Source organism: Orycteropus afer, unplaced genomic scaffold, assembly GCF_000298275.1.
Source record: "Orycteropus afer afer isolate SDZICR_OR568_19922 unplaced genomic scaffold, OryAfe1.0 scaffold00366, whole genome shotgun sequence".
NCBI lineage: Eukaryota > Metazoa > Chordata > Mammalia > Tubulidentata > Orycteropodidae > Orycteropus > Orycteropus afer.
In genome coordinates, this window is record NW_006921953.1 from 1698585 (window position 1) to 1712266 (window position 13682).

General features: G+C 49.9%; 1 protein-coding gene across 1 annotated transcript in view; it reads right to left on the reverse strand.

Annotated features, from left to right (window-relative positions):
* Positions 1-2183: 2183 nt before the first annotated feature.
* Positions 2184-13682, reverse strand: part of LMAN2 (lectin, mannose binding 2) — a 23349-nt gene continuing 11850 nt past the window's right edge. The window contains exons 3-8 of the mRNA XM_007952950.2: positions 10719-10836; positions 8963-9042; positions 8635-8796; positions 8419-8533; positions 4462-4581; positions 2184-2344 (exon numbers count right to left, since the gene is read on the reverse strand). Of these exons, the coding sequence (XP_007951141.1) occupies positions 2184-2344; positions 4462-4581; positions 8419-8533; positions 8635-8796; positions 8963-9042; positions 10719-10836 (756 nt within the window). The remainder of the gene's footprint in view (positions 2345-4461; positions 4582-8418; positions 8534-8634; positions 8797-8962; positions 9043-10718; positions 10837-13682) is intronic.

Consider the following 13682-nt stretch of genomic DNA (forward strand, 5'->3'; position numbering starts at 1 on the left):
CAGTCAAGTGCCTTAGGCACTAACGCTACCAGAGCTCCTATAAGGTTATAATAGAATTCAGAAATGCTGGTGGGAGAATGGGAGCTCTGGTGGCACAGTGCCTAAGGCACTTGACTGCTAACCAGAAGGCTGGTGGTTCAAACCCATCAACCACTCCTCAGAAGGAAGGTTAGGCAATCTACTTCATAGTGATACTGCCTCGGAAACCCAAGGAGGGGTTGCTGAGTCGGGTCCGACTCCACCGCAGTGTTTTTTTTTGTTGTTGTTGTTGTTGTTTGGTAGGAGAATGGACTAGCAAAAGTACTTTGCTGAGTACAGAGAGATCTAGCTCTTTAGGTTCTGCCTCCGCTGGCCCTGGGGCCGCAGGGAGTGGGGGTGCCATCAGCCTCAGGTGAGGACCTCATGCCCAGACACCGCTGGAGTCACCCAGGGATGTCCTGCAGCAAACTCAGCCTGTGAGGTTCAGCTCCTACCCAGGTCTGAGGCAGCCTCTGGGGCTGCAGTGGTGGTGGTGGTGGGAGGAGGGGAGATGGAAAAGGGCTGGGCAGGGCTGGAAAAGTTTAAAGTCCTTTGCCAGAGACAGAGAAGACAGACGGGGAGGGAAAAAGGAAGGAAGCAAGCCCCTGGCAGCAAGCCAGGAGGTGGCTGGGAGTGAGTGTTGCTCCTGCGGTTGCAACCATGCAGACCGGTGGTATGTAAGTCAAAGTTTTCATTGAGTCCCGCTGCGAAGCCGCAGTGGCTAGGGTCTTGGAGCCCCAGGGACCGACCTGTGCACCTCCCTCCTGTACATAATATGGTGTTGGTACAATGTCCAAATCACGTAACATCCTATTTCACAGAATGCATCGTGGACAGTAAGTTACTCATACTTGTATACTATTTGGTATTTTGAAATGACACTCTACTTGACATTAATTACAAAGAAGCCTTCTGCAAAAGGAAAAGGTAAGGTTTTGGTTTTGCTGTTGCGATCAGAGACTTGTGTTATCTAACAGTGAATGAGAAGTAGATACTGAAGACCTGCTACCATCAACTCAGTGAGGTACCCAAGGACGGACAGAGACCCAATCCAAGCCTGGGTAGGTCTAGACTGACAATGACAGGACTGGATGCTACCAATCACGGCCACCCTGTATCAGCTGCTGGCTTTCTCCCACTGCTGGTACCATCTTCGTCCCCCAAGGCAACTCAAACATCACTACTGACTCTTGTCTTTGCTCCTGTTCCCCAGCCCCATGCAGCTCATCCCAGCACCCCCTGAGCCAGCACCTCCTGAGCCAGCACCCCCCAGAGCTCCCTGTCACTTTTCCCCTCGCATCCTGGGCTTGAGACCTGGACTAAGGTCTGGCCCTCTGTGTGGTACCCTACACCTCCCACGCAGAGTCCTCTCACCCAGGGGACTAAAGCACTTGGAGACCACACAGGGACTGCCTATGGCACAGGTTAGGCTGTCTGGGCTCCAGTCTTCACTGCATCATTGCTGTGTGACACTGGGCACATTCTGCTTCACCTGAGAGCCATAGTGTCCTCACCTGTAAATCAGGCCTCCCACAGTACCTATCTTGGGGGCTGCGTGCAGCCCAAAGTGGGACAAGGCCAAATGCTCCCAGTGGCCAGCTGGGTGTTATTAGAAAAAGAAAGGCGAGCCCATAGGACAGTTAGACGCTGAGGTTGGTTAATTCACTTTATTTAGCAAACAGTCACACTCGGCCCCACTGAGTGCTCCTCCAGCCCCAGCTCCACGGCTGCCTTGAAAAGAAGCTCAGAGGTGAAAAGAAAAGCCCAGGTTCCTGAACTCAGGTCTCCAATGCCGCCGCGCAACCTCACCACAAACAGGATCAGGGCTTGCATCCCAAGGAGGCCCCCATGACAGTCCCATGGGGCCTGCAGGGTCTCATCCAGCTCCAGTAGATGCCAGCCTTCTCTGTTCCTGAGATGCCAGCAATGGGGAGACGGGCCCTCCCCCCAGCTACGGGGACCCCAAATCCTTACTCCCCAGCCCTGCCACCTGTCCTGGCTGGGCAAGAAGCAAAATGTAAGAAAATATTTTAATTATTTCTTTGAAACAATTAAGAAATAAGGTGGTCTTGTTTTTCTTTTAAAATCCAAGTAAAAAAAAGTTCACATTAGTGCCTGAGGCCCAAGGCCAGGCCCGTCCGCAGCCAAGCATCCCACACGCTTGCTCAGTAGAAACGCTTGTTCCGCTCCTGCCGCTTCTGAAACACCACAGCCCCCACCACAGCACAGACGATGATGCCCAGGAGCGCACACAGCAGCAGCAGGAACACCCTCCATCCCGTCAGGGGCCCACCACGGAAGTTCCCCGTGGGGTCGTCCACATTGTCTGAGGGAGAAGAGAAGGAGCAGCTTGAAACAGCAAAGCAGGTATAGCCGCTGCCCTCACGGGCGGATGGTACACGTACAGGAGCAGGGACCAGGACATGTGCTGTGGGTGCCATACTTGGGTAGGACCATGCACACACACCACACAGACATGTGCCCTTCATGCGTCTTGCTCAGAGCTACCACTAGGGACAGGAGAACTGGGTTAACTTGCCTCTATACAGCTCTCAGTCCACAGCATGAAGAGGCAGGGGAGTATGGAAGAGACAATCCTACTGGGATAAAGATTCCCAGAGTGGAGGCCTAGAGCTTCAGCTGCAAGAAGCTGGTTGAAACCAGACTTCTAGGCTGTCTGGAAGTCTGAGTCTGAAGGAGGGAGGGGGGCAGGAAGCTGCTCTTACAAGTACCCCCATGCTTGTTGCCTCTCCCCTTCTCTCCTTCAGTGGCTTGAGGTGCACGTCTGCAGAAACACGACGTTGACTGAAGGCTGACCACTCACACCTGAATGCTCTAGGTGGCCTCCTGAAGGTCTCCCAGGCCCCAGGTCCCCCACCCCTGTCCTCCTGCTCTGGCCACATTGCCACCATGACAGGCCCTGCCCTTAGGCAGTGGGAAGGCAAACGCCTAAGCCTTGCAGTTGCAGCTTCCCTGGTGCCAGCCCTGTCACACAGGCATCTCATGGGGTATTAGTGACCCTGGGAAGGGGACACAGTGATCTCTTTGCAGACAAGAGCTGAGAGAGAAAATGGGCCTCCCAAGTTCATAAAGCTAAGCACCTAGGAGCAGGGTCTGAACTCAGTGCTGTCTTCCTGCACAGCCTGTGCCTGGTCCTCCACCCACCTCCCTTCTCCAAGCTCTGGCCTCCTCCAGCCTTCCTCTCGGCTTCGTCTGCACTGTCCTCCTCGCCTGGAAGGCCACATACAATCCTCTCTGCATCACTCTTGCTTTCACAGCTGGACTCTGGATAAGCTGCCAACCCACCTGGTGTCTCAGGCCAGCATCTCCCTGCCTTGCACAGCTACAGCAGTGTCCCTCACTGAACCAGGACATCCCTGGCAATGGGCCTTTCCAGCAGGCTCTTGGCTCTGGGCTCCTTCAGCCCCTTTATCCTCTGCTCTGCCTCAGTCACTAGACTGAGCCTGAGTCTCCAGCACCCAGCACATGGCTCATGGGGGTAGAAGCTTGGGAAATGTCTGCTGAAGGAATGGACGGACCACAAGTCTGACAATGAGAGATGATGTCTCCACTCTGCAGCCAGAAACCCCAAAGGTTATAAAAGGGTGGTCCATACCCTGATGTATTTGGATCCTAAAAGGTTGAAAAACAATTTGAACCTTGAAAAAGCGAGATGTCTCATAAAACTCTGGATTCTTCTGGCTTCTAAAAATCAGAAGGACCTGTCCACCCCGGGCTTACTCTGTACAGTGGCCGCAGGTGGGGTTGAAGCCCCAGTGTACTCTCACTCTAACAAGGCCTGTGTGCCTGCCCCACAGGCACGTGTCTGATTTTGGGGTTGACTCTCCACACAGGAAAATCATCTCTTCACCACAGCATCTGCTGTGAGAATGGAGTGGGGCTAATCAATGTCATGGGAAGATCCCAGGCTTTGAGATTGCAGAGGCCTAAGTTCAAGTCCTGCCTTTGCCTCTTTCTAGTGGAGGAAACTTGAGATCACTCCAGTCCCTCCTCCCTAAGAGGAGAAGTACTCACCTGGGGTCATATGATGAGATGATGCACATGTGGTATCAGAGGGCCCAGCACATGACTGACACATACTACGCTGGTGTCGCTGCAGCCAGTACAGGAAAAGCACTGCCAGGGGCCCAGATACCTGCTGATTCACTGTTTGCCTCAACAGAAATCACACAGCAAAGATGTCCTCATGGATAGACTTCCTTTTGTCACATTCATTTACTCAAAACCTCACCAGTGCAGACCTGACTGGGAGCTCAGAACAGGGCCAGCCAGAGCCACTCTCTAGGGGCAGGGCTGACCAATGAGCCCTCAGACCGGGCAGGACAACACTGGACCATGAGCACTAGTCCTGTGAGCACCTCAGCCCTGAAACACATCCCATGTGCCCCTTCTAGTTGGGGAGAGGGTGACACACACACATACCTTTGGGAGACTTGAGGAAATTGACACTGGGCTCAATCTTGGTCCAGTCAATATTCTCCTCGTCAGGGGTGTGCTCTACCATCAGCTGGAACAGCTTCATGGAGATGATGTCATGATTGTCTGGAGGGCCGAGGGAGCCTGGCATGAACCTGGGGCCAGCCTTGCACACGCAGCCCAGACCCCTACCCAAGGAGAAGCTGTTGCCCCAGCCACAGGACTGGCTGTCCTTAGGGAACGTGAGACAGGACCCCGGGGCTGGACCACCTCCAGGACTTGGCAATAAGAAACTTGGGAGGGGCAGAGTGGGGAAAAAATAGCAAGGGCTTTAAAATCAAAATGATCTGGGTCTAAATCCCAAGTCAGCCCCCTTCCCTGAGGCTCAGTTTCCTCACCTGTAAAATAAGAGTAGTAACAGCACTTGACTACTAGCTGAAGGGTTGACAGTTCAAACCCACCTAGAGGCACCATGGAAGAAAGGCCTGGTGAACTGCTTCTAAGAGGCCACAGCCTTGAAAACCCTGTGAAGCATTCTAGTCTGTACATATTTAAAAACAACTGCCATCTAATCAATGCCACTCACAGCAACCCCCTTTGGGCTTCTGAGGTGGCAAATCTTTCCAGAAGTAGATTGCCCAATATTTCTTCCACAGAGTAGCTGGTGGGTTTGAACCACCAACCTTCTGGTTAGCAGTCAAATGTCTTAGGCACTATATCACCAGAGCTCCTTGTCTGTACATATAGGGTGGTCTTAAGCTAGGCTCGACTCAATGGCAATCACAATGACAATCTCCATTTTAGCTAGTTATCATGATGAATAAATGAGGAAGTAAACAGGAATCAGTTAAGAACCAGCAACACTGTTCAATGACTGGTGGAAGAGTCTGATCCTCCCAAGGGCAGCGGTGACAGAAGTTCCTGTCACAGAGACCAGTGCCTGGGATACCGACGAGTGCATGGTCAGAAATTATACCTGAAACTTGGGAAAGGCCCAGCTCAATCAGCATGGGCAGGAAAGAACCTCTGGCTCAAAAGGGGAAACTTCCTATGAACTTATCACCCATTTTACAGATGAGAAAGTAGAGGCCCAGAGCCAAGACATGGGTCCAGGCCAGCCAGAGTTTAGCTATAAACTAAGCTGACTGACTAGAACCTGAAGAAAGGCCTTACTTAAAAAAGGAACAGCTGCAGCCTGGAGAAGGGAGAACCTAAAGAACAAAGGTTTGGCAGCCACAGTGGGGCCAGAGCTGAATGGTATCTGATAGTCAAATGCACCCAATCCCAAGAAAAGCTGTAAGTGGACATGGGGGGAAAGTCAGAGTCAAGTTCACATTTCAGTTCTGCCACTTCCTAAATGTGTGATCTTGGGTAAATCCCTTCACCTCTCAAATTCTCAGTGTTCTCATTTTTGTAAAAGGGAAATATACCCCTACCTCCCTAGGAAGGATACATCAGATGACTACACGTCAGATACCTGCTATCTGACCACCCTCCAGTCAACGTTACCACCGCCCCACCACGTACTGTCATGCTGCCTCCAGCTCAAGGAGACCCTACTGAAGTCAGAGGAGCACCGTGCTCCACAGGGCTTTCAACGGCTGACTGCCACTGAAGGAGCAGCTCACCAGGACCTAATTAACGTTAAACACCACTTTTCTCAGGGCCCCTTAAGTCCCCTCCACTGGGCTCCTCAACCAGCCTCTGAGAGCCAGCCTGCCACACAGATCTGATCCTGTTCCCAAGAACCTCAGAAGACACATGCCGTAATACTACCAGAGGGAATTCAGAATAATGAGTGGTGGGGATGGACAACGAAGAGTGAGGGCAGAACCACAGACAAAGCAAGGCTGGCACGAGCTGGTCATTAGGAAGCTGGCAACAGGAACAGGGGTTATATCACACCACTCTCTCCTTCTGGGGTAGATAAGTGTCCATATTAAAAATTATTAAATACAAAACTCCTAAACCAAGGACATCCTTAGGATCAGGTGGACCCAGACAGTTCTGTGGTAAGAGGCTCAGGGAAGGCCCATCCTGAGGATGGACCTGGCTTGTCCCGTTCCCATTCAGTCAGCAGGAGTCAGCCCTGAGCCTGGTACCTTCTGAAGGCCTGAGGGAGAGGATGGAGAACCACAGCCAAAGGCCACCATGCAGAACCACTCAGGCCTGTGAGCCAGTGAGGCCTGCACAGGCTGGCAGCAGCCCAGGCTTCCTGAGCAGCCACTAGGGCTGGGCTCTCTCACAGGCCACAGGCTTGTAGCCATACGCGAACCCTTGACTTTGTGGAGCTTAAGATTTTTTGGGAGGTGGGGCAGGGGAAGGCAGGGCACAGCCAATAAAATAAATAATAAAGCTACAAAAATAAATTATGTGGTAGATTCAAAGATGGTAAGTACTGTGAAGAAAAATAAAGCCAGGAAAGCTGATGGGGAGTATGTAGGGATAGGGGGAGGGGGTGTGTGGATGCAGTTTAAAGAAGGAAGTCAAGGAAGTCCCCTGAGAGAATGACATGTGAGCAAAGATGTGGGGAGATGAGGGTGTGACAGCAAGTGCAAAAGCCTACAGAGGTGGTACAGCAGGGAGGCACATGGACACAAGGAATGCAGTGAGTGCTGCCCATGCAGAGGGAACCGAGGGTGTGAGTGTGGGGTCCAAGCACACAGGGTGCATGCAGGGCCTGGGACTTCTCCTCTGAGAGAGACAGGAAGCCCCGCAGAGTTGTGAGCAGAAGGGTGATGAGGTCTGCTTGAGTTTTAACACTGCTCTTGTGCTGGGCAGACTGGGGGGCTTGAGGGAAAGCAGAGTGGAAGAGAGAGAGACGGGAGAGTGGGAGACAGTGTGGTTGGACCTGGGAGGTGGCACGGGGTGGGCGAGGGAGGAGGGGCCTGATATACCACTAAGACAGAGCCAAGAACTTGTCATTGGATTAGCGGTGACCTGAGAGAGAGAAGAAAAAAAAAAAGAGTCCAGAGTGACATCAAGATTATTTGGCCCAAACCACTAGAAAGATGGTGGTGAAACTTACATCTTGGCGGACAAGATTGTATCTTCACTGGTAGATTTAAACCTGAGATGGCTTAGACATCCAAGCAGAGATATCGAGTAGGCTAGTGCCTATATAGGTCTGGGCCAGAGATACAGACTTGAGAGTCTACAGCACATAGATTTAAAACCTCCTATCTCCTAAAGACAAGGAGCTCTGGTGGATAAGGCATTTGGCTGCTAACTAGGTCAGTGGTTCAAACCCACCAGCTGCTCCATAGAAGGAGGATGTGGCAGTCTACTTCCATGAAGATTTACTACCTCCAAAACCCAAGGGGGGTTGCTAGAGTAGCAATCAACTCAATGGCAATGAGTTTGGATTTTTGGTTTTCATCTCCTAAAGACAGAGCTCCTGGATGGTGCAAACAGTTAACCACTCAGCTGCTAACTGAAAGCTAGAGGTTCACAATGACTCAGAGGTACCTTAAAAGAAAAGCATGGCGACCTATATTCAAAAGGTCACAGCCACTGACTACTCTGACACAGCTGAGGTCACCAAAAGTCAGCAGTCACCTGACAGCAAATAGTTTGCTTTTTTTTTTCCTTAAAAAAATATCTCCTAGAGAAAGCTCTGATGGCATAGTGCCTAAGGCATCTGACTCCTAACCAGAAGGCTGGTGGTTCAAACCCACCAGCCACTCATTGGAAGGAAGACTGGGCAAACCCGAGGAGGGGTTGCTCTGAGTTGGAACTGACTCGACGGCAGTGAGTTTGGTTTTTGGTAAAGATAGGAAAAGATCACCACAGTTCATTCAAGGACTAAGCTAAGCCCTAGGGCACTCCAAGGTTTAGACAACAGTAAGGCAAGAAAGAACACTGGTGCTTGTAGAAGCTAAGTGAAAAAAAGTTCTCAAGCTCCTGCTAGACCAGAAAAGATGAAGACAGAAGGAACTCCTCGCTCAACCTAGCACTACTCACCAGAGAGGTCACCAGTGCCAGCCGAGGCTCCAAAGTAGTAGCCGGTGGGCAGACGCACTCCAGTGATGTCGATGCAGTTCTTCCACTCGTTCTTGTCCTCCAGGTCAGTCATCACCTGCAGCAGCTGGCAGGTCAAGCACATCCACAGCCCAGGCCCCCACCTCCCCAGCCCCTGCACATGGGCAGAGCCTGTACCCCTCCCATCAGCCTGCTCACCGTCAGGCGGCCCCGGGAGTAGCGCACAGCCAGGAAGGTGTCATGATCTCGGTTGCGGAAGTCGGCTGTGCAGCCTGCCAGCTCTGTCCACCGCCCATCCTTGCTGTGGTCGTAGGACAGGGAGCCATTGTTCACCATCACCGAGATGTACGGGAACACACGCTGGGACCGAGACACTGGTTACTCCACAACCAGCCTGGCCTGAGGAACCAGTGGGGCATCTACCTCCCCAGGATCTAAAAGCTGCCAGGAGAAGTCCCAGTTTTCCTGCCCCCAGACAATTACCCAGGCCTTCCTCTCCTGCTCTACAGGAAAAGCGGTGGCCTACCTCAGTGGTTTCATCATTGGGATATGTGTCCAGGAAGATGGCTAAGCCATGGAAGTTGTCTTTGCTTCCAAACACAGGCCCTGGAATGGTAAGGAAATGGTCTCATACTGGGATGTTGTTGTTGTTGTTATGTGCTGACGAGTCGGCCCTGTCTCATAATGACTCCTCCTTGGGTTTCCGAGACAGTATCACTACAGAAGTAGATTTCCCAACCTCCCTTCTGAGGAGTGGCTGGTGGGCTTGAACTGCCAGCCTTCTGGTTAGCAGTCAAGTGCCTGAGGCACTACAATAAATAGGAGTTATCCCATGAGTACCTGAATGGTAAAGTAATGGCATCTGGATAGGGAAAAAGGTCAATCCACTGGTCACTTAACCAGAAGAGGGAGGCTTAAGGGGCAAAGCCAAGAAGACTCCAATCTGAAGCCATGTGCTCCAAGACGAGCGTCAAGGGACCAGGGCAAACTCAGCCCATGAAAAGCAGGTGGACATTCAGGAAGGACCCTGAAAGAGGATGCCCCAGCTTCTAAACCAGGAGTCAGCAAATTTTTTCTGTAACAGCAATAGCCCAGAGAAGAAATGTTTTAGACTTTGTGGGCTACATATAGTCTGTCACACAGTCTTCCTTGGTTTTGCCTTTATTTTAAATAAGCCTTTAAAGTAGTAGAATGGTAAAAACCCATCTCTAGCCCTAGACAGAGTGGGAGAAAAATGTGGAATAAAACTCAAAATCATAAAGAGCAGGCTTACTGGTGTGACAGACACTGTTGAAACCCTCAAGATTATGGCCCCTAGTCACCCTTTGGGCCTGGAATTCCCTCCCATGACTTCCAGACAGGTGTATAAAGTGAATATTCACACCAGGTAGGTACACTCCTTAGACCGATCAACCATGGAAGATCAGAAGGGCAGTATTTGCACAGGGAGAAAGCTCAGAAGGCAGGAATGCATAGGAAAGGACACAGGGAAAAGGTAACCACAGGGAGGAAATAGAAGAGAGCTGTTACATTATGGGGATTATAATCAATGTCATGAAACAAAATGCCTATGAACTGATGAATGGAAGAAGAATGTGCTCTGTAAACTATCAAATAATAATAATAATAAATTCTTAGCTAGTATACAGGCCAAGAGCCTACTGGTTTGCTCTAAGCCAAGTTCTCACTACATGTGCGATCTGAGTTCATTACTCTCCATCTCCTTCCCATACCATACACACGCAGCGTAAACTGTGGGGTAAGGACCAGGCCAAAGATTTAAAAGCGCTAGCATACCCCGGAATTCCTGGGTGGCATGTAAGATTAACACCCTAGGCTCTTAACCAAACAGCTGGGAGTTCAAGTCCATCCACAGCCTCCTCAGACGAAAGGCCTGGTGATCTACTTCTGAAAAATCAGCCATTAAAAATGCCATGGAGCACAGTTCTACTCTGGCACACATGAGGTCACCATGAGTTGGAAATGACTCAACAGCAACTAGCAGTGGTCTGAGGCCAGGACACGGCTAATGGCAGAACTCAGCTGGGGATGCCAGGAGCACGTTTGCGGGTACAGAGGTAAGCCGCAGGATCAGCTATTCCTCTTCACTAAGAGACACTCCTTCCAGAGCCAACCTTAGAGCCCAGGTTTTATCTGAGAGAAGCCCCGGTGTCCTGAATGGAAGGTGGCACTGAATGGAAGACCCTACACAGAAACCAAGTACAACCCACCCCACTCCACCCTCCCCACCTACAGGGTCTACCTGTTCAGCAAGGCCCCACCTGGCACAAGGCGATCCCGGGTATACCACAAGGCAATGCCGTCCCCATGAAGATTCTTCTTCCCTGCACCATGGACTTTGAAGTGTACATGCATCTCCCAATCCTTGAGGAAGCAGGGCTGTGGGAAGAGCAGAGAGCTGTTCAGAGTGCCCTATGGCCTTCCTTCAAGTGGAGGTGACCCTGGCCCCAGCCCAGCTTCCTCCACTGAGACTGGGAGCCCATTCAAACAGAGCCAGGTAGGAGGGTCATGGGTGGCTCTGACCAACAAACCCTGAGTGTACTTGGCAGGCAGGGTCAGGGCTACTGGAAGGTAGCTTCCAGGTCAAGAGGGGAAGGCACACCTGCTCCATGCTGCCAGAAGCCCCAACTCTAAACACTAGGCCCTCAGCCCTCTCCTGGGCTGGCTGTTGGCCACACTTTGACTCTCCTCAGTACATGCCATCCCATTAGCCCTGTGTCCTCTCCACCCTCACTGCTCTTGCCCTGTGATCTGTTGAGAGGGTTACTACCTGTTCTGAGCCATATTTCACAGAAAACAAAATAAATTCAGAGGAAAATGACTTCTCCAAGGTCACATAACCCACAGCAGAGAAGTGGATGGTCTTGGTTCCATCCAAATATGTTTGATCTGAAATTTCAGCCTTGTCTATAAAGCCACCTGCCCGACCCTCAGGCCTTTATTATAAAGGCACCAGCTTCTTCCATTCTCCTTACTTCTGACCTGCCTGCCAAAATGAGGGACCATCAGGCTGAATCCATTAGAGCTGGGCTGGGACTTGAACTCAGATCTGCCTGACTCCCAATTCCAAGCCCTTCACTATTTCACTCCCTTCCTCTTACACACCCCCACCCATGCATGGGAACAGTGCCAGGCAGGGACTGGGGACTCTTGGCTACCGTGATACAGGAGAGGACAGGTGCTCCTAGAGCCATGAACACCAGAGCAGAGCTGGGCACAGCCAACAGCAAGGGGACATCTGGCCTTGCCCACCAGGAAGTTGCACATGAAAACTCAGGTGTTGACAAATACTCTGACAAAAACCCACTTGGGAAAAGTCTGTAAATGGATATGCAACAGTCAAACAAAAACCCAATAGAGATGCAAATTAAAGTAAGACATTGGGGATCTATAAGGGGGTGTTATGTGTCAACTTGGCTGGGCCTGGGATTGAGTGGCTGGGCAGCTGGATGTAGTTACTACCCATGACGAGACTGGTAATCAACTCCATGGTGGAATCTACTGTGAGCAGCTGAGTAGCTGCCTTAGGGATGTGGTTTGCTCCCACTATGTAAGGAGAAGCCTTAAGAAAAGTCTTGAGCTTTTTTTTTGGCATGCTTGGAACCTGCATTTAGCTGAGTCTACATTCAGCAGCCTGCCATGCTGGCCCTGCCAATCTTGGAACTGTTTCTGTACTTGAACTAGTGGCCTGCCCTGTTGTTTGATAATCTCAGGACTGTGCCATTTTACTTGTCAACCTTGGGTTTGTCAGCCTCAGCAGCCAGCAGCTGTCCAAGTTAAGAGAAGCCTTCAGGTCCAGTGGGCCAAGAGCAATAGGCAGAGCTGAAGCCCAAGGTCGAGGGGCCTTCACCCAGTCCCTAGAGCTGGCACTTTGAACATGGACTCCTAAACTGTAGGAGAATAAATCCCTCTTTGTTAAAGCCACCCATCTGTGGTATGTCTGTTGGAGCAGCACTAGAGGATCAAAAAAGATCATTAATATCCAATGTGGACAAAGATGTAGAGAAATAAACCCTCTCAAACAACTGGTAGGACTGTAAGTGGTCTAGTTTTCTGGAGTGCGATTTGGGTGTTGCAGCTTTAGCAGAATGAGGCAGATCGATAAGTACTTACACATAAAGACATCAAAGATAACATTATTCATAACAGCCAAAAGGTGGAAATAACCCAAGTGTCCATCAACAAATGGAGAAACAAAATGTGATGTATCCACACAATGGAATATAATTCAGCCATAAAAAGGAAAAAGGAATGAAGTATTGGCAAATACTATGACATGGCTGAATCTAGAAAACATTATGCTGAGTGAAATATGCCAAACACAAAAGACTACATACAGATTCCATGATTCCACTTATATGAGGAACTTAAAAAAGATAGCCCCCTGAGCTATCTCCCTGTGCATAAGCAGCCCTTCCTTCTCCCATGATTGTTCTCTCCAGGGCGTGTGTCTACTTGAGGTAAATGTTCAACTCACATGCCTGTACTTTGTTTGGCTGGAAACCACAGGTGTGGGTTCAATTCCAGACAGAAAATTAATGAATGCCAGAGAATGGAGAAAGGGTAAAATAGAGAATTTAAAAAGAAAAAAGAAAAAAACCTCAACAAATTATATTCACTAAATGGGTACAGTTTATCACATGTAAATTATACCTCAAAGATGTTATTTAAAATTTAATAAAGCTCTAAAAAATGTATCAAAGGTACTGAAAGAGGCAACATAAGTTGCAAAATGTTACTGATGCCATGAAAAAAATTCAAATTCATATGTATGTAGACAAAAAAAAAAACCTTACGATGCATGAACCCACATTAATGATGAGTGACTTTTGGAGGGGGACATCTATGTCTGCAATGTTTGAATTTTGTACAAGGAACACATTATTTCTATCAGAAAAAAATTCAAATGGGAAAAAAAGCATTCTCCCTAACCTGGGCGATGGACTGATGCACTCATGGATTCACTGACCTCACTGGGTCTGCTCTGGTCTGGGCCTCGTGGGCACCAGGAACCCAGATGCTGAGACCCAAGCCCGGTCCTGAGAGTGCAGAGCCAGCAGACACAAGCAATCAACAGCTTACAAGGGGTGTAAAACCTCAGTGCCTTCAGTCTTTTTTTTTTTTTTTTTTTTAATTGTGATTTGGGTGAAGATTTACAGAGCAAATTCACTTTCTATACAACAGTTCACATATACTTTGTCTCACGTCATTGACCACAGTTTACC